General features: G+C 41.2%; 1 protein-coding gene across 29 annotated transcripts in view; it reads left to right on the forward strand.

Annotated features, from left to right (window-relative positions):
* The window catches only part of adgrl2a (adhesion G protein-coupled receptor L2a), a 97,015-nt gene that overhangs the window by 38,934 nt on the left and 32,118 nt on the right, over positions 1–25,963 (forward strand). For 17 of the 29 annotated variants that reach the window (XM_076725849.1, XM_076725837.1, XM_076725841.1 and 14 more), the window contains exons 3-5: positions 1,396–1,609; positions 13,898–14,019; positions 21,095–21,898. In XM_076725849.1, coding sequence (XP_076581964.1) covers positions 1,396–1,609; positions 13,898–14,019; positions 21,095–21,898 — 1,140 coding nt within the window. Of the gene's footprint in view, positions 1–1,395; positions 1,610–13,897; positions 14,020–19,964; positions 19,980–21,094; positions 21,899–25,963 lie in introns of all 29 variants that reach the window. The other 12 variants (XM_076725844.1, XM_076725862.1, XM_076725859.1 and 9 more) reach the window with 2 other exon arrangements.

A 25,963-nucleotide genomic window follows, 5' to 3' on the forward strand; every position in this document is an offset into this window, starting at 1 on the left:
ATAATTGTATTGGTAGTTAATTGATGAAGCATCCAATAGGGTAAAATGAACTCAGCCTTCCCAGGCCAATTTAGCTGAGCTGAAGTCAGTGGCTTTAAGTTAAGTGTTGCCCTACACAGAACATTTCACAGGATGACTTGTGAAAAAAGTATTTTGTAATTATAAACAACTGCACATATGGATCATTCTGACTTGTCCAGGAGCCAAACAAATTAGTGCATGAGCAAACGACATCTCTCTTTTTTCCCTTTCTTGTGTGACTGTGAACTAAACCTCATTAGAGTAACAGAGGCTTTGGAAACACTAACAACACAGCCATCAACCAAGTTGCAAGTAACAACACCATTATTCAAAGAGGTGACAAAGTCACCACTGCATGCAAGGAAGCTGTGGTTGTTATTCAGTGCCACCAGTGGTTTAGTCAAAGTTCACAGAGGGGCGGCTGGCAATCTCTTTAAGCTCTCTGCCGCTGTCTCTAATGCTTGACATGTCACAGCCGTAGAAGCAGCTCTAACCAAAAATATCCCGTATTTGGATTGATATAGTTTATTTATGTAGTTCAGATTTAGTTAAAGTATGGCTCTTGGCATTGTTCACATTTGCAGAGCACAAAGCCACAATATTGATTTCTTTTCCTATTTTCCTACCCCCTCACCCTCCCTGACACACACACACACACACACACACACACACACACACGTTTCTTTTTTCTAACCTTCCAATAGCCCGTACTTCGATTGTCAGCGCTGCAAAGTGGATTAAATTACACTAATGTTGTACAGATGCTCGTTGTAGTTTTTCATTTTGGATAGAAAAATGAGCTTTGCGAGTAAACCACAATTCTCTGGTGATATCTCTGCTGATGCCATATTGAAATGAAACTCAGGACAGTCGTGGTGGGAGGCTGTTTAAAACACAAAAACACACTACAAAACAAAATCTTCACGGAGTTTAATTTTTTTTTTGCCATCGCATCAGCTGTCGGCCTTGGTTATTAGTGTTGTATCAATGTGCTTACTGTACGCAGACGTCCGTGAGGGGTTACAGTGCTCCAGACATTTTAGCCGACAAACTACACTTTAATGACAATTATCGATTTTTTTCTCAGGACCAGTTAGGCACTGGGATGACATACTAGCACCATTAGCTCGCTGATGCGGTTGAGATCTGAAATGTTCACTCAATATACTGATGTATGTCAGGCCAGTGGTCCAGTCCACGGCTCACTATCCACAGCAGCTACAGCCTTTTGATTAACACGCTCAAAAATGCTGCTTCTCACCCAGCACTGATTTCATGTATCTTCTGCCTTTCATGCCTTCTTCCTCTTCGCCAGCTACACCTCTCCCTTCGATTTGCACTGATAGAGCTCACTCTCTCTCTCTTCTCCCTCAGGGTTTAGTCGAGCCGCCCTGCCATTTGGCTTAGTACGGAGAGAGCTGTCTTGCGAGGGTTACCCCATCGATCTGCGGTGTCCAGGAAGTGATGTCATAATGATCGAAAGTGCCAACTATGGCCGAACAGATGACAAGATCTGCGACGCTGACCCTTTCCAGATGGAGAACATCAACTGCTATCTTCCAGATGCCTACAAGATCATGTCACAAAGGTAAAACTGCAGACATCTCTGCGCAGTACAAAAAAATATTCCAAAATGTGGTAACTGGCAAAGTTACAGAACTCTGAGAAAATAATTGACAGGGCTCAACGGTAATGGTTGCCTTGTTGCCCTGAGCAACCAGATATGGACCACTGTCATCCATTTCATTTTGTCTGGTTGCCCCTCTTGGCATCCCTTTCTCCTGTGCTTAAAAAATCCTCCACATCCGTTGCCTTTGGACTAAAATCTTCCGCCAAGCAGAATCACACGGCTGCCGCTGGATTGATTTACTCCATTGAAAAAAGTAAAACTGAATACAAGTGTGGAGTTAAAAAAAGTAGGAAAAAGGCAACAGTAGCTTGTCAGCATCAATAAACCTGCAAGACATTAGAAACTTCCATCCAAGTTTTTTTTTTTCTTTTTTTTTTTTAAGAGAAATCAGTCAAGAGAGCACAGAAAGAAACACAATGGAGATCCAATTCACTGTAGAAAACATGAACATGACCGAGAACATTTTCAACAACATTCTCAGGAAGTAAAAAGCCTTTCAGTCTTTTCTCTTTTACCACAACTAAAAACTGGTGCTTACTAATTACTCCGTCTGTTGTAAATTACTCTAGTTAAATACATTACCTTGCAAGTGTGCACTCCAGATTAAGTATGCTAACATTCGTCTATCACGCTTTGTTTTGCTGTATTAGTGAAGCTGAGCCACTTGCTCTTAGCGAAATCCGTGGTGTGTGTGTGTGTGTGTGTGTGTGTGTGTGTGTGTGTGTGTGTGTGTGTGTGTGTGTGTGTAGAGGTGTAGTACTCACAATGCGGGGACATAAATCTGTTTATACAGTCACATTGTGGGGACTTGTATTCATTATGGGGATTTTAATAAACATCAAATATTTAGTCTCCAGATCGAGTATCATTATTTACTTACACCTGACAGTTTAGTGCAAATTGTACTTCATCCGGAGCGTTTCCTCAGGGTGGAAAATAACTAAGTACTCCTCAAAAACTGTACAGGTTTTGAGGTATTTGTACTTTCTTTGAGTTTTTCCATTATGCTGCTGATACTTTAACTCTGCTACAATTTGCTGGCAAATATTTGACTTTTTCCTAAAAATGTACGCTACAGTTATTCAACAGCTATGGACGAATAGTTAGTTATCATATTTAGATTTTACTTAATATTTAATTCAACTTAAGGTGATCAGTTCAGAAAATGTAATGCACTGTTATGCTTGATTCAAAAATTCTCTGAAAGTTAAACATTTTCTCCATTTTGACCACCGACAACATGTAAGTGCCGTTTACATGTTAATGCATAAATCATCAAATATAATAATGTAATTTAATTTTACATAATGAGTACTTTTACATTTGATACTTCAAGTACATTTTGTTGATAAAACTTATTTGACTTGACTCCAATTTTGATTGCAGGACTTTAGCTTGTAATGGAGTATTTTTTACAGTGTGGTATTGCTATTTTTACTTAAAGCTTACCATTAAGATGAACACTGCTTTCCTCACTGACATTCCCTCAACTTTACGATACTGCTCCTCTTTACTGGCCCTTTGTTGAAGCCTGTTGGTTGGATTAAGGGCCGGCTATTTGCAGGGCCGACTTACACACTGATCACTGACCACAGAGACGTCCTCTCATTTTAATGCCACAGTCTCCGTGGCTATCACTCATGTGCAAAGAAGGATGATTTAGTGTGGAAAACAAACCCACAGAGGTGCGTGGACTTGAGCGCACACATGCAGCTCGGTAGGGTTCCAGTGGTAAAACCGTATGCATGAGACCTTATACATGAGACCAGTTGTCACGTACGGATGCCAGCTGAGCCAAAGTGCACAGAATGGAATGACATATGAGTGCCACAGAGAGAGCTATTGGACGGTATGAGACCGTCAGCAACTTTGGCAAGCTGCCTTGGGAAATAAAAAAAAAAATAATGAAATAAAACAGTAGAGCCCTTGTATTCAGGGGGTTTATTGTCAAGCCCTATTTGATGAAGTCAGATAGCTGACTCACATTGTCTGTCTTGAAAGGCTGCCGCCTGCATGCTCCCTGCTTGTGGCCCTGTGTATTATGCTGCCCTCAGCCCGGCTCTTACAAAAACAGTCCACTGAAGCACAAATACTGACCCAGCAGGAGCCACCTGACAACAAATCCCAAACAGCCTCGTCGAAAAACGCCCTCCGCCGCCGTCTGTAGAGGAGGTTCGCTCCTCATATGCATATCCTGAGAGTGCCAGAGGGTGCCGGTTCAGATGTTATTCTAAATGTGTTTTTAGCATTTCAATGTCACTGCCGAGCCATTGTATTCAGAGCAAAGAGAGAAATATGTGCGTTCTAAGAAAAAGTGCTGTGATACAGATGCTGTCTCTCAGGTGCGTGGGTTCAAAAATCACACAAAAAGGAGCCTCACAAGAGTTTACATCTGATACGGCAGGAAGGAATCCAAAAGAGATCAACTGATGCGAAAAAAGTGACTTGCATATATTTGCATAAAGTGCCACACAGATAATTTTTTTTGTCAGCGCGCGAGTTTTTGTGAAATGCATCACCTTGTAAAGTGTGGCAGCAGATTCATGTTCTTATTTATGTGGGAGCGAGCCATACGTTGAAAGATGCACACTTCACTTTAATACCTATGTAGGCCTTTATCATAAAAGCAGTTTTTGTGTCATCAGCGCAGAAACTTAAAACAGTTCACTGTCATGAAAATAGATTCAAGGACAGCTTGACGAACGCCCGAGATTGCATATGGGACTAATTAGTGATTTCTTTTTTTTTTTTTCATCCATCGTCCATTTATTTACAGGAGCGGACTAAAATGGGAAGCAAATGTAATGAAACAATGTCTCTGCTGCCAAAGATGATTATACTCAAACAAGAAGTGTGGTGAATTTTTTTCTTCTTCTTTTTTTTTTTTTTTGGCCTATTTGGAATAAAATGTTTGTTTGCGAGGAGGTCTGAGCCCTTCACTTCTCCGCAAGTCAAAACTCTGGTCTGGCTCCTGCTGAGGCTCACCCGGCTGAAGTTTTCCATGTGTAAGGCAACCCACCGTGTATGGAAGGAACTTGTATTTCTCACTGTACAGCCTCTATCAGTAAAGAACTGAAGAGCCAAAAAATATTTGTCGCCATAATTACCCTGGCCTACTAATTGAAGTGTGTGTGGAAAAAATTGCATTAGCACTTGTGTGGAAAACTGTGTTCACTTTTAAACATCCGAAATTGATGTGGTCCTGAAGTGTGGAGAATTGGATTGAGGCTTCGCTGAGTTTGATAGATCCTGTTGGCACTCCAAGTTGTTTTTATATCTGGCTGGCATATTATATTCATGAGCACAATGATTTTATGAAAATAGCCTTAGGACTGTTGTGGCTCAATTAGAACATTCAGCTGCAAGCAATTAGTCGACTCAAGTGGGTGATAATCTGTACAGGAATTTTTCACGTGGACACCTCCCCAGCAGATGTGAAACTGCATGGCAGTACAGTTTGAAATAATTAATTCATTGATAATAATATTCAGCGAGGTGATTTTTCATGTGCTTCTTTTCAGGATTTTTAGTTTTTACTAATTGCATTTTTTTCATCCGCACTGATGATAATGATAATGATTGCAACCACAACACATTCTCGCCACACAGATAACATCGACTAGATTAAGACTGCAATTCAGATTTGAATATTATATTGTGATAGGTTTGGCTGCACATGCACTAACCATCTGGTGCGTAGTTATTATTGATTTAAATCTGACCGCCCGTCCTTATCGCTGTAGCTTGAGGAGCAGTAAGACGACAATGACACATTTTGACTAATCATCTTCACAAAAAGAACATATTAAGATGTACAGTAGGAATAAGTGGCTTACATCTATTGATTCCTCTTTGACTAATGAGCTTCATTGTAAGTATTCGATAACAAGGTCATTGATTACTGTAACATAACATGGCTGGGTCCTGCCGTGCCTGTGGATCGTGGGTTTTCCGAGGAGCGTATCATTGACAAGAATGATCAAAGCAGATAGCTCTCCAACAGAGGACGCGGTAATTCATTAGCAGGATTAGCGGACGGCTGATTATCGTTGATAATTATCATGAAAGTGATCATTACCTTTCACCATTTGAAACTTTCTGTTTTGTGAAGACGCGGCTTGAGTTAATAGGGTCGGTAACATCTGATTTGCAGTGTTGAAATGACCTTTTAATAGCAGTAATCGCATGTGTTTTTCAAGTTCTTGTCAATAACTGTGAGGCAGTTCTGGAGTCTAAGCGATGCTGCTTACACTATTTATATCAGTGACAGGACTGCTTGCAAGGCTCTCCGAGGAGCTTCATTGTTGCCGCCTGACAGCACACTGCCTTGTTCTCCCTCTCTGTACATACAGTGTTAGTGTTTATTTAAAGCGCAGCAGATTAAGATTTCATAAAGATCCAGATTCAGCCCGGGCGTTTCACAGGGGTGTACACAAGTTCATGAGCCATGAAACTGCTCTCTACTCAAGGCTGTGCTGGTGATGATGTGCTAAATTAAAAAGTGTAGGAACACTCATCAGTGATTGTCATTCGCCAGACAACTGATCACACGAACAAATAACACTTGTGGAATTAAATGGAAGTGGAATTAAAACTTTTTTTTTTTTGCATGTTAATACGTGAGGAAATGGGTGTTTGTAAGCTCACCTGCAAACATGTTATATCATGTTAGATTAGTAGTCATATCGTATCTGCCCTGCGACTCTTAGCACGGCGGCTATCACTTTAACATTTCTGGGTGTCATTAGACCCGGGGTGCCAAGCTCAATCACTGAAGAGGCCGTCTTAAAAAATTATAAATTAATGCACCGGCCAGATAAGGAGGGGCACAGCCAGCACTCTCCTCCTGGGGTGACCATGTCAGATCCAGTGATTCTGCTGGGGCGGCAGAAAATACCCAATTCAAGTCAATAGAAACTGAAAATGTACAGAAAAGCGAAGCCCTGTGGAATCTCCTCTGATGTCCTGCCTCTCTGCACGGACAGAGACAACTGGAAAATCATTTAAAAATACTATTTGTCAAATGCTAATGTCGAGTTATTTTTAAACCTGTGTTTCCATCTGCTTGCACTCCTCTTGACTGCTGTTGATTTTTTTAAGTGAGTGAGTGATTGATCGTTGACTTGTCAGAACGCTGTCTTTTTTTACATGGGTAACCATGGCAATGCCTCACACAGAGCACGCTCGCTCTGCTGTTTTCTAACACTGCAACATTTCCAGCAGGAGAGCGGCTTGGTTTAAAGCGCAGAGCGCTGCTGGGGATTGTAGTGCAGCATGTTGTTGACATTATGGAAATGGGCCAGTAGCCGATAACGGAAAATCTGAATCATCTGGCGGGCAGGAAGAAATTGTGCCCCGCGGCCCTTGAGTTTGACACGTGTGTTACAGCATTTGTACAAAGTATTCAAAGTCTGAAAATGCTTAATTTTAACATTATGTTTTCAAGGTTGGGAATATGCTCGAACACATGCCTTGAAAAATGCTTGATTTTCAACATCATCTGACGTCGTATGTGTTTGTCGCCTCCTGGCGATGACATGAGACAGCATGAAGTAATCATGATCAAAGTTAATATGAACAGTTTAGATGTGACGGTAAAGGCTGCAAGAGTCTGGAGATTTTTGGTTTAGGTACCTTGAAAGTGCTTGAAAAGTGCTTGAACAAGTATTAGACCTTTGTAGGCAGCGTTGGCAGAACTGCTTTATGGCCAAATTGGATTTTTGTAGGATTTTTGCATCAATATATTATAATGATAATGCACCTGTTCATAAAGCTCCAAACAATTTACTTTATCATGAAATATATCAGTGTCCCAGTATAAGATTCTGTTCTATGAAAATGATTCTCCATCCTTGTTTTTAAGTGATACCCTGCAGAACTTGCAATTAGTGATTATTAATCTGTCTTCGTACGTACAGTTTATGGATTTTTTAAGATGAGTCAGACATCAAAAATTCAACTTCAGCAGTATACAGGGCTCATAAGAAGTCTTCACATGCTTGTTTTCATGTTTTATTCTTTCAGAGTGGATTTAATTTGGCTCCTTACTTCTATCTTTCACATCAAAGTGAAACAGATCTCTATAAAGTGATCTGAATGAATTACGAATGTGATGTACAAATATAATATAATGCAAAATATGCTTTTGTATATCTATTCGCCCCTTTCATGTCAGTTTTTAAGCTGCGTGTGGATGAGCCTCTGTATGCTTTGCTCATCTGGACGCTTCATTTCTTCCTCGTTCTTCTGCTCGGGCGTCATGAGTGAACAGCCTTTTCTCAAGTTCAGCCACAGACTCTTGATCTGGACTCAGTCACTCCAGGACATCCGCATTGTTGTTCTTAAGCCATTCCTGTGTAGCTTCGACTTTACGCCCGGGTGTGCTGGGGTTGCATTCTGACATCTTATAAAGGTCACATTTAGAGCTGCAGTATGTCACAATTGTATTTCCATCGACTTGAGTGGCACGGCAATATACCTTTGCTGGTTTGAAAATCAATAGGTGAGATGGACGGATGTGAGTCAGACAGCCTTCCTCCAGACTCTGTGAGAGCCTGGCATCCCCCCCATCGAGCACCATTGGCAGCTCCAGTAAATATAGCATAAACACAAACATATGACAGTAATTACAAGTTTTGCCCGGATATTGGGTCAGACCTCAAGTTGAAGACAGGATGCTAATGGTTAATTTCTAACGACCTATTTCCTGAAACATTATTGGGCCACCCCCTTAGAAAACGCTCTAAATATACCAATATTGGAGGTGATTATACATCTAGCATGTGTGTGTGTGTCTGTCTGTGTGTGTTGTGTCCTGCTTGCAACAGATTGTTTCTTTTGCTGCCATTTTGTGGCCCTGGAAATGATTAAATTTTTCAATGACCTGTCTGCTATCAACAGGCTTGCCTCTTGAGAGAGATGTCTGCCTTGATAATTGTGCCATGAACCTCATCAGCATTTCAGATGAAATGGAGCTAGACGGGTCACTTTGAGTTTAAGAGACACTAATTTGATTGAAATTCAAACTGGGAGCACCAGGAAGTAGACTGTGCCTTTTTCTGTAATGTGCTCCCCTCACTCATGTCGCTCCTCTCCTCCAGTTACACCGAGATTGTTTTCGCTGCTGATGCTATTTTTTATTTTGTGAATTCCAAGTGGCTGCTTAGGCTTCCTCAGCTCTGTAGTGTGTTGAGGGATAAAAAATTGAGCAGTGGGACCAAAACAGCCTCAGATTCAGCAGTTCGGGAGCATGTCGCACATGAGCAGCACGTGACGTTTCACATGAACTTTCGCCTGAACTTTTACTGTTAAAAAAAAAAAAAAAAGCAAGACTCACATGGTTTTCCCCCATAGAATATTTACATTGTGTTGGGCTACATTTTATTTACCAAACAGACTTTTTGCATCCCTTGGCTTGGTGGATCAAACCTTTTGCCTATATTAAAATTACAATATATTGCTAATATTTAACCTGCCCCACACTGGCTTTTTGAGCCCAAAATAGATATTTGAGAGTTTTAAAAATCCAATGGCAGCACGTTTATTTTGCTCAGTGTTATTTTTTCAAATCAGCACACTCACATAAACAAATGTTTTGAAAAGGATGAGGTGAAGAAGTAAAAGACTTGCCAGCGTTCTCTGCTTTCTAAATGTTTCTTAATTCACCTCAATTATCATATCTTTGGCATTTCTGCACGGCAAATGTGTTTCCTCTCGGCTGACATATCTGCTGATAACAATTTGTGGTAAGCTAATATTGACCAGTACGTCTGCTTCACTGAATGCACTACATTTGTTCATTATACTAAGTAGAGGGGTGCATATTAATAACAAATAATCAATAAAATATACCGAAAGCTTAAATTTTAGAGTAGGGCACCATAAGCAAAGGTGAGTTGCAAGCTTAAGCTGATCTACTGAGCACAGCAGCGCGGATTAAAATGACATTGTATCTGCGCTTAAAGGGAGAAAAAGGATCTGAATTACAGTCACCTATGAATTAGACAGACTTTAGATGTAAGTAATGCCTTTTACCGCATTTGTTAGTGGAAGTAGCGTTTTTCATACTCTGGGCAATTTATTATTCATTTAGCACATTATCTTCATGTCCTATTATTCCTCTGGCATGCTTTATGATGGCAGTGGAAAAGGTTAAATTGCATGTGGATACATGGTACCAGGAGTGCTATCAGTTACACCTTGTTGGCATCTTATCGCGCCCCTTCCCGCTGTCAGCAGGGAGTGCTCATTTTTAAAGGAGATTTGCATCAAATCCAAGCAGCATTTTCTATGACACTCTAATTGTACTGATGTCTGCCTCTCCCAAAAGGTCAGAGATGTGATGGGATTACATCTGCAATACTGCGGTGTGATTAACGGGCCGGTAGGCAAAATGGAGGCAATCAAAGCAGAGAGTGGCTCCATCTTCTTTTAGTTTTACTCTGACTACTTTTTATTTTTAATGAATCTGAAATAAAGTAACTGATAGACTGATGCAGCTTTGGGATTTTAGGAGGTGGGGACTCGTCATATTCAGGATGTGCAGCTCTGTTTTTGTTTTTTTTAAACTGCACAGCCCTTTGTTAAATCATGTCACACATATGTTAGATAATTCGTCCCCCAAAAATAATGCACTGTATGTTTTTCCTGATTTAAGATAATCCAGAATTATTACCAAACATCTGGATAACGTCCTTCCAAAGAGAAAAAAAATAGAAAAAAAGCCTAACTTGCTGCATTTTTGCCTCAAAAGTACCTCACATTGAGCTCCTTCTCCAGCTGGCTAATTATTCTCTCTCCTGCATTACAGGATAAAATAAATTAGTCCTCTTTCTACTTTAGTAAAATCCTGTTGAGCAGTCAAGGTATTTATAGGAATAGAATGTTTCACTCTGGAGGAAAGTGGAGAAAAGCTTCCTTTGACTTAATATTCATTATGTACATGATTAATTACTATATAGCCTCAGACTATCAAAAGATAGTCAGAGATATCATATTTTACATGTATTTAATTAGTGTGCACTTTGAGACCTGTGCCCTGGCAGGCCTGAATGCTGAACTTTTTATGGGAGGAATTTCAATTACATGCTCTCTCTCAAATTGAGGGCTAGGACTATGCATGGAAGAAGTCATTAGGGCTTTTTCAATTGGTCTCGGGAGAAGCCCAAGGTTTCTCAGATGAGAAGGAATCACAGTCACACAATCCTGTGGATCTGGGCGCTCCTGCTCCACAGCTCTAAAATTAGGGCAATATATCAGAAAGAGCTATCAACACTTATGTCAACATTGTTTTGAAAGAAATATGAGAGTTTTTCTTCTCCGGTGCTTACGTGCTGTTGTTTAATACATTTGCCTGAGAAACGATGGCAGGTCTATGTCTCATTAGTGTCATGAATTTTATTTTTGATATCATTCTGTTTCATATGCCTAATATAAACCAGGCATTCATTCCTCGGTCTCATTGGAATCTGTTAGATAAAGCACTGTAATTTATATTGCTCCAGCATGATATGCTTATGCATGAGCAAAGGGGACAGAATCATCAAAGTGACCATATAATATATGGAAAGTGCTGCAGAGTCATGAAATATTACCCACAAAATCAAGCGGCGTATTATGGGCTCAGCATGAGGTACATGTTTTAATTCCAAAACAGTAATTCATTTCCATAAAAACAAATACAATATGCTGATATTCTCATCTGTTATCACACGTGAAGGTCATTAATAAAGTGAAATTCCCCTTGAGACCTTCGCTAAACACAGATGCACACACACGCAGATATAGAGACAAATGTATCATATCGACTCTGTGATATGATATAATGCTTTAACACTGCCAAAAGCCAAAAAAAAAAAAAAAAAAAATCCTTTTATTTCTTTCGGTGAAATTAAAAAAAGTGCTCTCTATCAAATGTATTTGAAAGAAAAAAAAGGTTAATTGGCTCACATGCTGATTGGGAGAAATGGAACAGGAGGAAGAGAGGAATGAATTGCCTTTGTGCTTTGATAAAAAAAAAAAAAAAAGAAAAAGGTAATGGCTAATTCCATCCCCTGCCGTTATTGTGATTTACTGTGTGTTTTATTTGAACACAGGAACTGTTCGTTGAAGTTGCTGAACAATTTTTTTGTGTTGTCAACCATAACACACTGCGTGCGTACATGGTATGCAGCTAAAAATGTGCTTGCTTTCCTTCTGAAACCTAAACATTGCCAATTTCCTGCCCCCCGTGTCTGTTCGATGCTATACACCTCAACAGTAAGCAACCCTCCACTGTTCCACTGCGCTGCCTAATATTATATTAATAACATTTGGACACAGAGCAGTGATTACTTCAGCAGCCCAAAACAAAGGCAAAACCCAGAGCACAATGCAATGCAACCAGTAATACATTTTCCAATGATCTGCTGTAAATGGGCGCACTGGTCTGCGATAAGAAGAAACAAATATTATCTCTGGTCCCTGCTAAATCAGCACAACAGAGTTATTGATCTGGCTCCTCGCATTGCCAATAGGATTTTAAGTCCCCGCGGCAGCAGAGACGCCTTGCTCGGGGTATTGATGTCATTATCATGATTTCAGTACAGCAAAAAGGTGGTCACCTGCAATTCCCCAGGCTTCAGAGCACACCACAGGCTCAATTAGAATGTCTGCTCTCCAGATGTTAAAGCCAGTGACCGAAATTAACTCTCGACACTGCTGTGAATGGCTGGTGAAATGAAGAACAAAATGTATACACACACGCGTACATACTTGCATTATCCCAAATGTTTCCAACAATGTCTGAAATCTGTATTCATATTCAAGGAGGCGCCGGTCATTTGTCGATGGCGTCGCCTCCCCTTTACTTCCTGTAGCTTCTGCAACTTCCAGGGAAACTCAGGAAACACCAAATTACACGTCAGAGAGTGAGGAAGGAACATGACTCAACATAACGTGAATAAAACTTTCATGCACGATCTCGCCTGTGAACGTTTCCGCCTGAGTCGCTTCAGATAGATTTTCATCAGCGATGGTGGTTGTTTAACAATGACAACAACAACTCCCATGATCCCAAACGACGTCTTCTCTTTTCATTGTTTTGCATGAATTATGTCCGCCGCCTTTAGGTCTTCCATGTGATATCCGATGAATGCATATAGATCGTCTCTGTTCTCAGTCCCACGTGGAAAAGATGTGCCATAAATTAAACACGTTTTCTGCCCACAGAACTCATTCAGATTTTTTTTTTTTTTTTTTAAAGGTACTTGCAATGAGTATTTTGGCATTTTTCGCTCTTCTGGGTCAAGAATTATGGAGGCTGGCGTAGAAATCATTAATGAGACCTTTGATGGCATTTTGGGTGCAAATTCAAGAGCCTCATCTAGCTACTCAGCATGTAGACCCATTCAGAGAAGGAGCAAGCTCAAATCAATAAGTCGGGACATTTGAGTGAAACACACAGACTTTGTTTATCCCGTGCAAATGCGCCCCACGAAACACAGACGTGGGGGGTAAATTCCAAAATCGCATGAGGTCCCCATGCAATTGTGGAAAAGGCTTTATCCGTTTCCTCATATATTTGTTGCATTGATTTGGACCATTTATGTACATTTAGTTTAATTTTATTATAATGGCAAGACAGCAGCTACATGTAGAGCAGCGTCACACACGTCCAAGAGCCAGGCTGGATTTGATTTGATCACGACTTGCAGGGAAGAAGAGATGGAGCATCAGACTACGTGTAGCTGCAGTATTCACTGAATAAAAAGAAATGTAACACGCTGTTGTCCAGTTATTGACGAGACAGGTAATATGGCTTTATAGAAATGCTGCAGAGCCAGAGCCTGTGTATTCCTTCATTAGCCTATACATACACAGTCAAACACATTATCCAAGCTCTTGAAAAAGACAGAATAGTACAGTGCACAAAGGACCTCAGTGACTCATACACATGGCAGAGAAGATGCAATAGGTGATGGCTGAGTGAAAAGCAGTGGCCCTGACTTTATTACAAACAGATTAAATAGCATTGCTTTGCAGTAACGCCATTCTTTTCGCCGACTCTGTCACCCTCTTTGTTGGGGAACTTGAATATTCCCCAGTCTGAAGACGCGTTAAGAACATTTGTTCGTGCTTTTATTCCCTATGCTTCACTTGTTTATGCATTTAATTGATTGTTTGCTTTGCTTGGAAAGGCTAGCATGGATGCATTTAGGAACAAATTTGCTAAATTTGTTTCTGTCTCTCTGTTTGTCCCCCGTTCAGATGCAACAATCGGACCCAGTGTATCGTGATCACGGGTTCAGATGTCTTCCCCGACCCCTGCCCAGGGACCTACAAGTACCTGGAGGTCCAGTATGAGTGTGTGCCCTACAGTAAGTACGACCCTTCTGTCATGAATTTCTGTCATGAGAACTCTCCCTCCACCCTCCCCCGTCCATCCTCAGTGTCTCTCTTCTTCTGGGCCCTCTCTGTTCTCTCCTCTGTGTCACACCATATCCCGTCCCATTTCTTCCTCATGCCTTGTCCTAACAGTCCGCTCTCTTCACATGCAACACCTTCCAGCACCCTTAACCGCTGTCTGTTCTTCCATCTGTGTCTCACCATGAACTTTTCATGAAATGTGACCTGTAAAACCCTTTGGTCCTCTTCTGTACTGCCTTTATTATTGATGTGCTTGCCGTGATTCCAGCGGATCAACGAGCCTGGTTATGAGGTAGCAGAGTAGAGGGAGGGTAGAGGAAGGAAGTCATGCTGACTCTCCGTGATGGCAAGCGAGTGTTTCATTACTCAAGTCTTGTTCGGAGAAGTCTATCAGGCGCAAAACGCAGCTCACCTTGATGGCTTAATATACATCCATACAACAGGTGTTAGAAATGTGTTAACAGATGTTTCATTATGTAACAGACCAGAATGGCTCCGCTCGTAAGTCAACAAGCTAATATTTCATCCAAAGAGGTAGTGTTAACATTTTGTCTGCTCCTTGGATGCTAAAATATTCATTGCCATTCAGCTCCCAAACAATCTTTAGATTGCACTTTGTCCTTTAAGCTGCCATGTTCATTTGCAATTTGTGAGAGAAATTCCCTCATGTAACCTTTACAAACTGATTAATGGCAAAGATTTAGATGAATTGCCAGAATCACTAATCAGGTTGAACTGAAATAATTGGAGTGGGAGTGATGGGCAGATTGGCCGATGTCTTCAGATATGTTTTAGTTTTGAAGGGAAATTAATGTAGATAATGCACCTTTATTCTACAGTACATTTTTATATTTCTATAAAATACATATTTTAGACAACACCCTTTTTCTGCATTGCTCATTACCAGTATACCTGTCCAAGTTGTCCCCCTTAGTGTTGAATTAGAATGCATTAGTGAACATCATTAGGTGGTGAAGCTCATTACAACTTAAAGGTTAACCTCTCCGAGGCTTTGAGGACCTGTAATTAAAATTGGAATAAGCAAGAATGAGTATTCGAGTCCACCTTATTGAGCAAAACCAAATCCTGTAGCTTTTACCTTAAACGCCTTACTGCTTGTTTTTTCTTTGGCTTTTTTTTTTTCTTTTCTGTTTTTTCTACTTGCCTCATAGTTAAGTGAAGTATCGATCCCATGTCTTGCTGTGTTACCTCAAACCTTAATAGCAGGATTAGCCTCAAGGTGCACTCATGTCCACCCACTGTTATGATTGTCTTTTGCCTCCTTCTTGCACCAAGGAAGCAGTCAAGACCGCTGTAGTGTGGTGAAAAATAAACTTCTGCCCAAGGACTCTCAGTCCTGACAAAGTCTGTCTTAACAAAAATTCGGAGCAGGTCCTCACTTCACTCTAAGCAGTTTCAAACATGCATGTCTGTAGCCCCGTCTTTTTGCTTCTCAAGGTCCATGCCCAACCAGAATAGGACCAAGAACACAGAATGTATCCTATCGCAACTGCCCCGGTAAGTGCTTAGTGTTCTCCCAGTCTGATCCAGTCCACACAAAGCCCAGTCCAGCCTTTCCCACTCAAGCCCTGTTGTAAACTGTGATAGATTGTGATTTACAGGCAAGTTCTGTGTTATGTTTCTTCCCTCTTACCAGTCCTCTGTTTCCTCTTCCCCAAAATAAAATCCATATAGCCCAGATCATTTTGTAGAGTCAGACTAACGCAGAGAAAGGCAATCATAGGGGAAGATTTACTGAGCTTTTCCTCACCAGAGCAAACCCTCACTACAGTTTTCAGATGGGATAGCAAATACCTCACTACAGTTTTCTAGTTTTCAGATGGAACAGATCATATGCCAAATACCACGATTTGTGATTAAAAACACTGCAGCGGTTCAGGAGCTTAGGATCGCCAGGATTTGCCGGGATACAAGACTTGAGAAGTTGTTTTGCAAGAAAACGTATTATTAAATCCCCATTAAGCTGATCAACGACGGGACCGCAGACAGTGTCCTCATTTTGACTTGTAGCTGCCGCCCCTTAAAGTCGATCAGTCCCGTGAAATATAACCAGCAGTTTAATAACACAGTATTACAAACAGTTGCTTTTTTGCCTCTGTCACCGACTGAATGTAATGTGCTATCAAATTAATTCATTCTGTTGTCTAAGCCTCTGCATAATCACACAAGCAATTTGGGATTTTTCACTTCTGTGCAAGTGGCTTTTGCAACAACTTGCCTACATTTCCACCATTTTCATCCTTTTGGCTTCATAATTTGGTTCTTGTCATGAACTGCCCTCATTAGCAACATTATCTTCATGTTCCAGCCAAGGATGTAAATTCTGCCTTCACCTGGCACTGGATTGCCCTCTGAATTGGCTCTAGTAATTGCTCGAATCAGGCAACATAAAAAGCCAAGATGTGTGTTTTTTTTTTAAAGACTGCTCTGTGTGAGCTTTTTTGGAATAAAAAGAAAAAAGGTACCAGTCCCATTCTACCCTTGCAAAACTGAAGAGTCGTGCCAGTGGGCATAAACAGTCCTCAATGCTAATGTTTTCATTTTTCATCACCTTCTAATGCCAGTAACCCCACACCCCCCACCCCCCCCACCCACCCCCCCATGCGCCAGTGATGGCCAGATTATCAAAATTGAAGTTAAGCTGTAACAGCATGATTTTTGGATCCCCTTTTTTGTTTTTTTGTTTTTTTTGTGTTCAGTTTTCCTTCCTTATTTATTCAGCATAGTTTACACGATGCTTTGATTTAGATTAATCACTGGAGCCACTAACAGAGCCTGCAGCTGACTGCAGACATCCATCCATATCCAGATGGACCACCTGATTATAAACAGTGATTATTAATAGTCGGTCTAATTTGATTAGTCATAGTTCAGAGACAGCAGGAATTTCCTAGAAAGTCTGTGACGTCTAGTGGAGAAAGTTTAGGGTCTTTGGGGAAAGTGTGGGTTGGGATGTGTCTCATGTTTGTTTGTTTTAATGTTGCTGTATTAAAAGTGACTGACTCTCTTCCCTTCCCCTGTGCAATCTGCAGGAAACCTCCTCGGCTATCTGACTCACTCTCTTCATCCACTGACCGATTACTGATCACACTGATTGCCATTTCTATTTTTACATTTCTACTAACGTCATCAGGTCTTCAGTCATGTGTTCTCTTTTTCTTTCCAGGTTTCTCTCACGCCACCTTTCTCTGTCCTCTTCTCGCCTCCTCCGTTGTATGCGGCTGAGGCGGCCTCTGAGTGCTCGACTGTTTGTGTAATTTGTAATTTGTTTGCCTCCCATCCGTGTTTGATCTCTTAGTTAGCTGCAACACATTTAAATTTCTTCTCCAGACTGGCGTGCATTCGTTTATGGATCCATATAAATCTCTTGTTTCTACTGCCTTTTTTTTTCTTCTGTCTTTTTTTTTTTTTTTTGCCACTGAGGTCCAGGTCAGACTCAACAATTAAGACAAATTCTAATTCTGATATGAACCTGCACTAATTGGAGCTGGAGGGGTGCAGGATTCAAGGGGAACCTAATTTATGATTGCTCACATTATTCCATGGTGCAAACTGGCCCAAAATGTGTACAATTAGTATTTCAACGCTGATTCTCAGAGGGCCTCTGTGATTGAGCCTTTGTTTTATGAATCCATCTGAGACTGAAGCCAAAAACCAATAGAAGTGTTGATCAAGGGCGAAAGAACTGACGCAAGCAGTCTGTAGTCAGGAGATTAACATCTCCACTAGTAAACAATTACTATATTGATGAAAGAACAACTTTCAGATTACATCAAATAGCAATGTGCCTGGATCAGTCCGCATTGGTAGAAATTACTTTTTAAGTCAAAGAAGTGTCACAGCAACAAAGCAAGATAAACTACATTTCTATAATAGAAGCTGTGGCTTCAGTGCCATGAAATGAGAATTGTTTTTTTAACGATATTTTTCTGTACACAGAGTAAGAGGAGGAATCTTTGAATGACTGAATACATTTTTCTGTGGTTCCCGTCTTTGTCCCCTCACATTTTGTCCTCAACTTGCTGATTGAACCGTGAGCAGACTCAGCTGAAACGTCCCAGTTGGGAAAGACATGACTTGATCCGTCTTCTAGTCTGACCTCGGCTTTAGACTCTTCTGAAGAATCTTTGTAAACAAGTCATAAATAATTTCCAGTCTTGTTGTAATTAGAAATAAGCTGGTTCCTTTCTGCGCTTTAAGTCTTGTGATGTGTCCTTTAAGTCCGTCGTTGACATCTCAGATTAATGGGCTGGGTAATGCGTCTTAGCGCCGTTACCTTCAGAGTGCCTTGTTTGAATGTGCCCATGTTGGCCAATTTATAGCCGACTTGTATTGGAAAGCACAAAATAACTCAGCAAATTAAGTGCAGTGCTTTACTGTGGAATTAAGTACATTTCAACAGTGAGTGCACATAAGCGATATTAATGTATTGTGCTCCAGTGATTTACACTGATTACCTGCTTTCTTGAAAAGGCCACAATTATTTTTTTTTTTCTTTATACGTGGCTTCAGTTTTAAAGTGGTAAAGTAAGATCAGAGTGGCACGCAGGGGCTTTTGTTGGTATTAGTCTGGAGTTACAGGTCCTACGTGACAAAACGGCATATTTCTTGTATTCAAATATAGATTTTAAATACATAGCAAAGAAGTATACAACACCCTATATTTAACTTATTTATTAAAAAGAAGACATTTTTTCTTTTCCGTGGATTTGGGCTTGGTTTATGGTGGTGGGTGGATTAACACAGACCATAGTTTGAAAGCAGCTTGGTTTGGCTTTTCACCAAAACCAGAGTCATGTGGAGTGAAATTATAATTAACATAAATAAAATGACACAATAAATGTTGCTTTACTGTATTATCCACAGAGATGACTTTGAGTCTGAAAATGTTTTCATTAACCTAGAATTATGTGCACAATATTTAGAACTATAACCCTGATTTTAGAAAAGTTGGGACGCCGTGTTGAACATAAATAAAATTTTTATTCAGTCATTTTGAAAACAAACTGACAACAGTTTCACAAAGTGTTCCTGAGCCTATGTAGTAATACCCTTTATTCAATCATGTGTTCACACAGTGGTGAACCTCACTCCATCCTCGCAGTGAACGACTGAGCCTTTCCAGGATGCCCCTTTCATACCCAATCATGATACTATCACCTGTTACCAGTGAACCTGTTTACCTGTGGAATGATCCAAACAGGTGTTTTTGGAGCATTCCACATCTTTTCCAGTTTTTAGTTGCTCCTGACTCAACTTGTTTGAAACGTGTTAATGCATCAAATTCAGAATAAGCAGATATTTTCAAAAATGAATGAAGTTGATGAGGTAAAACATTAAATATATTGTAAATATATTGTCTTTGCACTGTTTTCTGACTGAGTTTCCACCAAAAATGATTCACAACTGTTCACATCCTGTTTTTACGCAGTCCAACTTTTTTGGAATGAGGGTTGTAAAAGGAGATCACTCTCTCAGACTTGCTCGTCTCTGTTTTCAGTCAAAATCAAAGATTTCTTTTACATCTGAATATCAGAAGTGAGGCCATGAGTGAGAGCACGTACTCACAGGCAGTTGGCAGTCTGTCAAATATAAAATCCATCCACCACTCTGCTATAAACCAGTTGTTATGATTGGTCATGATCACAAACCCGATCAGACCGTTCTCGATGTTCTAATGAAACCCTTTTTCTAAGACAGGACCGTGACGACTGTGTGCCACCGCTCTGACAACTTTCCTGCTTTCTATAAATAGGTCTACCCATCTTTGTCCATGTCTCATAACGTGTTTCTGCATATGTAATCGTAGCGATGACAGTTAATTCATATTAATCTCTTTTTTTTCCCCTTGCACCCCTTTCATTCTCTCTTCCAACGCTTAAAATAGAAGTGGAGCAAAAAGGTAAATAACAGACACGATCCAAACCCTAGCTCCTTGTTTTGTGGCATCTGGCTGTAAAGTACCTATTTTCCCATGGTGGCCCCAACGAATGCATCACAGACGTTATCTTCAGAACCCCCCTACTGTAATTTAACGGCCAGTGTAGTGCAACAGGGGAAGTGAGGCTGGACATAAAAAAGACAGCGCACAGGCAGCCAGAAGATGTAAATGGGGGCATGTTGGCTGTAGTCCATAGGGGCTTCCTCTTCTCATTCTCCCTGGGTGCTTTTGCTACTCAGCAGAATCTCATATTGCCTGGCTTCCAAACCCTTTTCCATAGCATGCCATGGTAACAGTGTTTCTTGGCCCTTATTTCAAGCTATTGATTTCTACTGTCCCTTTTCTCTCAGAGCCCCTCCGCCCCCCCCTTCTCACTCTTCTCCCCATTATTCTCACCTGACCACTTGCTGCTCTTTTCTTTGTTGATTCTTATGTCTCCAATGCCTCAGAGCAACAACCAAAACACCTCCAGAGACCCATAATGAAAAGTTTTTTAAATCTTAATGGTTGTGACATTTGCACCACTTCGTAATGACAGGCCTCTCAGGTATACACCGTAGAAATGGTGGTGTTTCTGAGACACATCAGTGTGCACACAAACATTCTGCAGACTCCGCTGACTCCTGCTCTCTCATAACCTCTCCCGTCTGTTGCCAAGTGACTTTAGTTGGCTGCATTTTTTTTGTTTACAGGACCAATTGTTTTGTTAAGTTTGGTTTCTGTTCTATTTCCCCTCATTTGTGTTCTACTCCCAACAGTAAATGTCTATGAGGCCAAGCTTCCTTTTGTTTCAGACTACTTAATATATTTAAACATTATGCTTAATAACTTTCCTATTCCTTTTTTTCTTTCTATGCACAAAACCAAAATCCTTATACTGCTTGTGAATATTGGCTATAGATGTTAGTTGTGTTTCGGCCACTCTGTAATGTGTGTCTGTCCCCACTCCTCGCGGACAACCTGTAGAACAAAATGAAGACATTAGAGATTATATGGATTTTACTCATTGTTTTGTATGGTTTTGTCTTTCACATGTTAACCTGTGTCTGTCTCTTATTCTACTCTTCTTCCATTACTAGTTTTTCTTTGTCCTGGGACTCTGAAAGCTGTCGGTGATCCTTCCTTTCTATTTGAAGCGGAGCAACAAGCTGGCGCCTGGTGCAAAGACCCACTGCAAGCCGGCGACAAAATCTACTTCATGCCTTGGACTCCCTATAGGACAGACACTCTCATTGAGTACTCCTCCCTGGACGACTTCCAAAATGCCCGGCAAACCATCACCTACAAGCTGCCCCACCGGGTGGATGGGACTGGATTTGTGGTGTACGACGGGGCCGTGTTTTTCAACAAGGAGCGTACCCGCAACATTGTGAAGTTTGACCTGCGGACTCGAATCAAAAGCGGCGAGGCGATCATCAACAATGCCAACTACCACGACACGTCGCCCTACAAGTGGGGTGGTAAAACAGACATTGACCTGGCAGTAGACGAGAATGGGCTGTGGGTGATCTACGCCACAGAGCAGAACAATGGCATGATGGTTATCAGCCAGTTGAACCCCTACACGCTACGTTTTGAGGCTACCTGGGACACGGCATATGATAAGCGCTCCGCCTCCAATGCCTTCATGGTTTGTGGAGTACTCTATGTGGTCCGCTCCACCTATGAAGACAATGAAAGTGAGGTCAGCAAGAGCCTGATTGATTATATTTACAATACCAAGCAGAACCGTGGGGAATACGTTGATATCCACTTTCCCAACCAGTACCAGTACATTGCAGCTGTGGATTACAATCCGCGAGATAACCAGCTCTATGTTTGGAATAATTTTTACATCCTGAGATACAATCTGGAGTTTGGCCCACCTGATCCAGCACATGGTAAGAGCCCAGTCCCCCCAATCAATTCTTTTACAGGCAATATTGTTAAATTGCAGTGCTGAAATGGTGATTTCAGTTGCTGTCAAGTGCACTGTCATATTCCCTTGGTAGTCCCCATCTATGTATTAAGTGTCACAGCTGACTGATTTTTAATTTAGAATCTAATATGTGCTAGATATGTTACGGAAGCTTTGGAGTGTAGGAAAGCATCTCGGGGGTGAAGTGAGTGGGGCTCTGTCGTAAACAACACCTCGAAGCCAGTTACCATATCATAAGGGATCAGTATCTAGGGGATTTGGGGAGGTTTACCATCCGGGCGTTCCCTGAGTCCCTGGTGCTAAGACTCGAGGGACCCCTGCTAGCATATCCCCTTTTTTTTTAAAGAGAGACAGTGACAGAGAGATATATTTTCACTTCTGGAAACATACATGCCTGGACAGGTGCAAAGTCTGGCCTGGGGCAAGGTTAGATCATTCCCCAAGTGATGCTGGAACTCCAAATCTCCATTGGCCATTAAAAAGAAAAAAAAAAAAAACTTCACACTCTGTAGGTGGACTTAAGGATTCAAGGTTCTGCCGAAGAGAGAAATGGATGGTAAACACAAGGGAGCGGGATCAATCACCCTGGGTCACATCAGAAGTGTATGTTTTTAATTTAGCTGTCAAGAGCTGAGGGAGGCTAGCTGAGACCTGCGATCATCCTTACAATGAGAATATAATAACAGTAATTATCCTAATCCCCCTACACACCCAGATTCCTAAGTCCACGTAATGCTTTACACAGTCGCTGATGAGTCACAGAGGTCGAGCAACTTTTAGTCAGATTATCCGAGAGCTCAATATTTATTAATGCATTTACTCGTCCGCTTTCGTATTGATAGGACATGGCCTGGGGCTGCTAAATTGGGTTGGGCCAGTAGAAACGGCATCAGTCCAGCCAAGCCAAGGCAAAGCTTTACCACGACAAAGAACGTAGCCCAGGTTGGAAAGCAGAATTAATATGCAGAGGGGGCACCGAGTGAAATACGACCACTGTCATAAGGAACGAGATGAAAAATGTTTTCTTTTTTCTAAGTCTGAAGAGCATACTTGAAGTTTCTGCGCAGCCAGTGAGACAGATACTCAGGGATTTTTTTTTTAATTAAACATTAACAACTGAAGAATATGCTCCAGTCGAAAGGTGTTTCCTCCCTTTAGAGAATTTAGACGAGCTGATTCAAAGCTGTGCCTTTCATTGCACACAGCGGCTGGAAAAGTGGTCATAATATGACCTTTTCTGCTATCTAATAAGAATATTTCGGAGCGTGTCTTTACATGCCATTACGTGTTTATGTACAGTAAACTGATTATTTGGCAGTAAAGCAACAGCCTCCTCAACAGCCTTTATTTTCAGCTTAGCTGTTATGGATTCTTGGGAAAAAAGCTGTGTATATACAGGCTGCACGCTCAATTGATTTATTCATTTTCTGAACGGACACTGATAGAGAAATCGCAGGCTTTAAAAGGATCCTGAAATAAGAGTGCATTACGGTTATTTGTGTTGTGCACGTGTGTGAGAGAAACACACTTTACAAGTGTTTATTCACACAGTCAGACCTCCCCAAGCACCCAAAGGAACCCACTTCCCTTCCTCAAGATCACATTTAGAAACAAACACTACCTGACGTATGGTATTCGCTCCTCAGGGCTTCTGTATTCACACATCTTTATTTTAATGTCAACGAGGACCCGCTCCTCTCCTCCTGACAAATGAGACGTGAGCCTGGCCCTGCTGCTGACTAATGTATGTTGAGTTGCAGTCGATGAGTGCAAGGGAGAATGGTCCAGGATGATCATCAAGATGTCAATAAACTTGTCCTCCCACATGGCTGATGTTGACACATAAATGATGGCACTTTTTTCTGGCTGTCTCTGGTTGCCCTCTCTGTGATATCTTGATGCCCGTTCCAGCGCCTGCTTCACTAGGCGCTGAAACAAGCGATCAGAGTGCCTCGTGGTGTTAAAAGTTGAAGGTACGCGTTTTGAGTAATGCTCGAAAATAAAAGGAGAAAAACGCAAAAATCAAAACAGTGCGTCAGCTTTGCTCAAATCAAGCACATGTAAAAGCTTGGCACATGCAGAAAGCATTGTTTATACAACAGAGCACGGCTAATTATTAATGTAGATGCTAGACATGTGTTAATTGGTTGACATTTTTAAAGTCAAACTTCAAAGGGAGGAAAAAAAAAAAAAGATCTGCTGGTTTTTAATTCAACCACAGATTTTTCTTCCAGAGATTTTCAAAGCATGTACATGAGGATGAGTCAACGATATAATTGCGGGGGCGTGAGATTGATACTGTATGCGTTTGTCTCTGTGCACTGCACACCCTGCCTCATTTTTTTTTTTTTTTTTTTCATGTATTTTAAGTGCACAAACAACTCTGTCACATGATTCGCTCTGTCATGGAATGCAATCACATCAAAGTGATGTTCAGACGCTGTGTGGCAGACAGTTGGGTTCTTGTCAAGTCCAATAACGCTGCTCGTGTCGAGGCAAGATCATCTCTTGTAGGATTATGGGGGAGTGGATGGGGTCACATCCAACAAGCGGCTCCGCTGGAAGTGGACATTAAATGGGTCAGTAAGTCCGTCTCTTGGCTTTGACCAACAGCGCCATAATCCACTCATTTAACCATGGCTTCATGCCTGTCTTCCTCCTTGCATATAGGAGCTCATAAAAAGACATATTCCTTTGTCGCATCTTGTAAGTGAGATGATTAAATTGATTTAAATGAGGTATTCCCAGAGAAAACTCATTATGCACCCATTTCTATGGACCGTTTATTCATGCCAAGCTCCAATATGTGGCCTCAAACCACTCAGTAAGCATATCAAAAGCTATTTTTTACCACAAGTATGCACAAACAGACTGTATTCACTGCCTCAATGGGACACAGGTGAGCCTCGGAAACCTTTTATTTATCCCTTGTTGCAAAATTAGATTCTGAATAACTTCCATGTAAAAGCCCCCGGAGCTGCAGTTAACACCCACACAAATCAAGACCTCCTCTTTAATTGTTCAAATGTCAATACATTTGCATGCAGTTTCAATCTTTGCTGCATCCTCAAATTATACATTTGCAAGTGGGGATCATAAGGAAGGCAATGACCCAATTTGTTTGAAATTATAAGGTATGGCTCACTGACGCGACTTGCCAATTAGCTACAAAACTCTGCATGTGGTCACAACAATGCCCTGTAGTTTGTGTGTTATGAAAGTGCTTTACAATGCAAAAATCCTCAGCTGTTACAGATGCTTGTGAGTCACATGCATTAGCAGTCACCCCAGAGAGCCTACCTCTTATAGTCTGATGAATATACAGCTCTCTAATAAGCACCACTATGATTCATTCCTGTCTTCTGCAGTGCTTACATAGAGGTCAACTTGTGCGTGGCAACATTTAGAGAGAAAGCAGGGAAAGCAGAGAGAGATATAGATACTTTAAACTGCAACATCGGCCATCTGAGGCGCTCTGGTAAAATGGCAGAGACGTCTGCCTCCTACATGCTCACCAGAGGTGCAGGAGCAGGGATCAGGATGTGTTAAAAACGGCCAATTTGTTTGTGTGAAAGGAGACGATATTGATGTGGAAATTCACCCTTTTTGTTTTTGTTTTTCCGTCCTCCTGTCATATTCTAGCTGTTTCTCTCTCTGTCTGCTTCCATTTTATTGTCTCTCTCTTTCATTCCGTCTCCTCCGTCTCTATTGGATTCAGTCTTGTTGTTTCTGTCTGTCTTCCTCTTTTCGCTCGCCCCTCTCTCTGTCTTTTTTGATTTTTCTTTTACCCTCCTTCTGCCTGTGCTGCCAGTGTTCTTCTTCAGTCCTCCTCCTCCATGATCATCCACGAGCTGTGCCCTACATATTTGGGTATTTGCATTTCTGTACGTGCGCGTCTGCACATATATCCACACACATTCTGAAGTCAGGCTAAAGCTTTGGTCAGACTGTTCAAATCATGCCCAATGAGGGCTGTGCACACTAAATGACAGGATTTAAGTAAATCCGTAGCTGTGCCTTCTGGGAA

The sequence above is a fragment of the Chaetodon auriga genome, chromosome 3, assembly GCF_051107435.1.
Source record: "Chaetodon auriga isolate fChaAug3 chromosome 3, fChaAug3.hap1, whole genome shotgun sequence".
Classification (NCBI taxonomy): Eukaryota; Metazoa; Chordata; class Actinopteri; order Chaetodontiformes; family Chaetodontidae; genus Chaetodon; species Chaetodon auriga.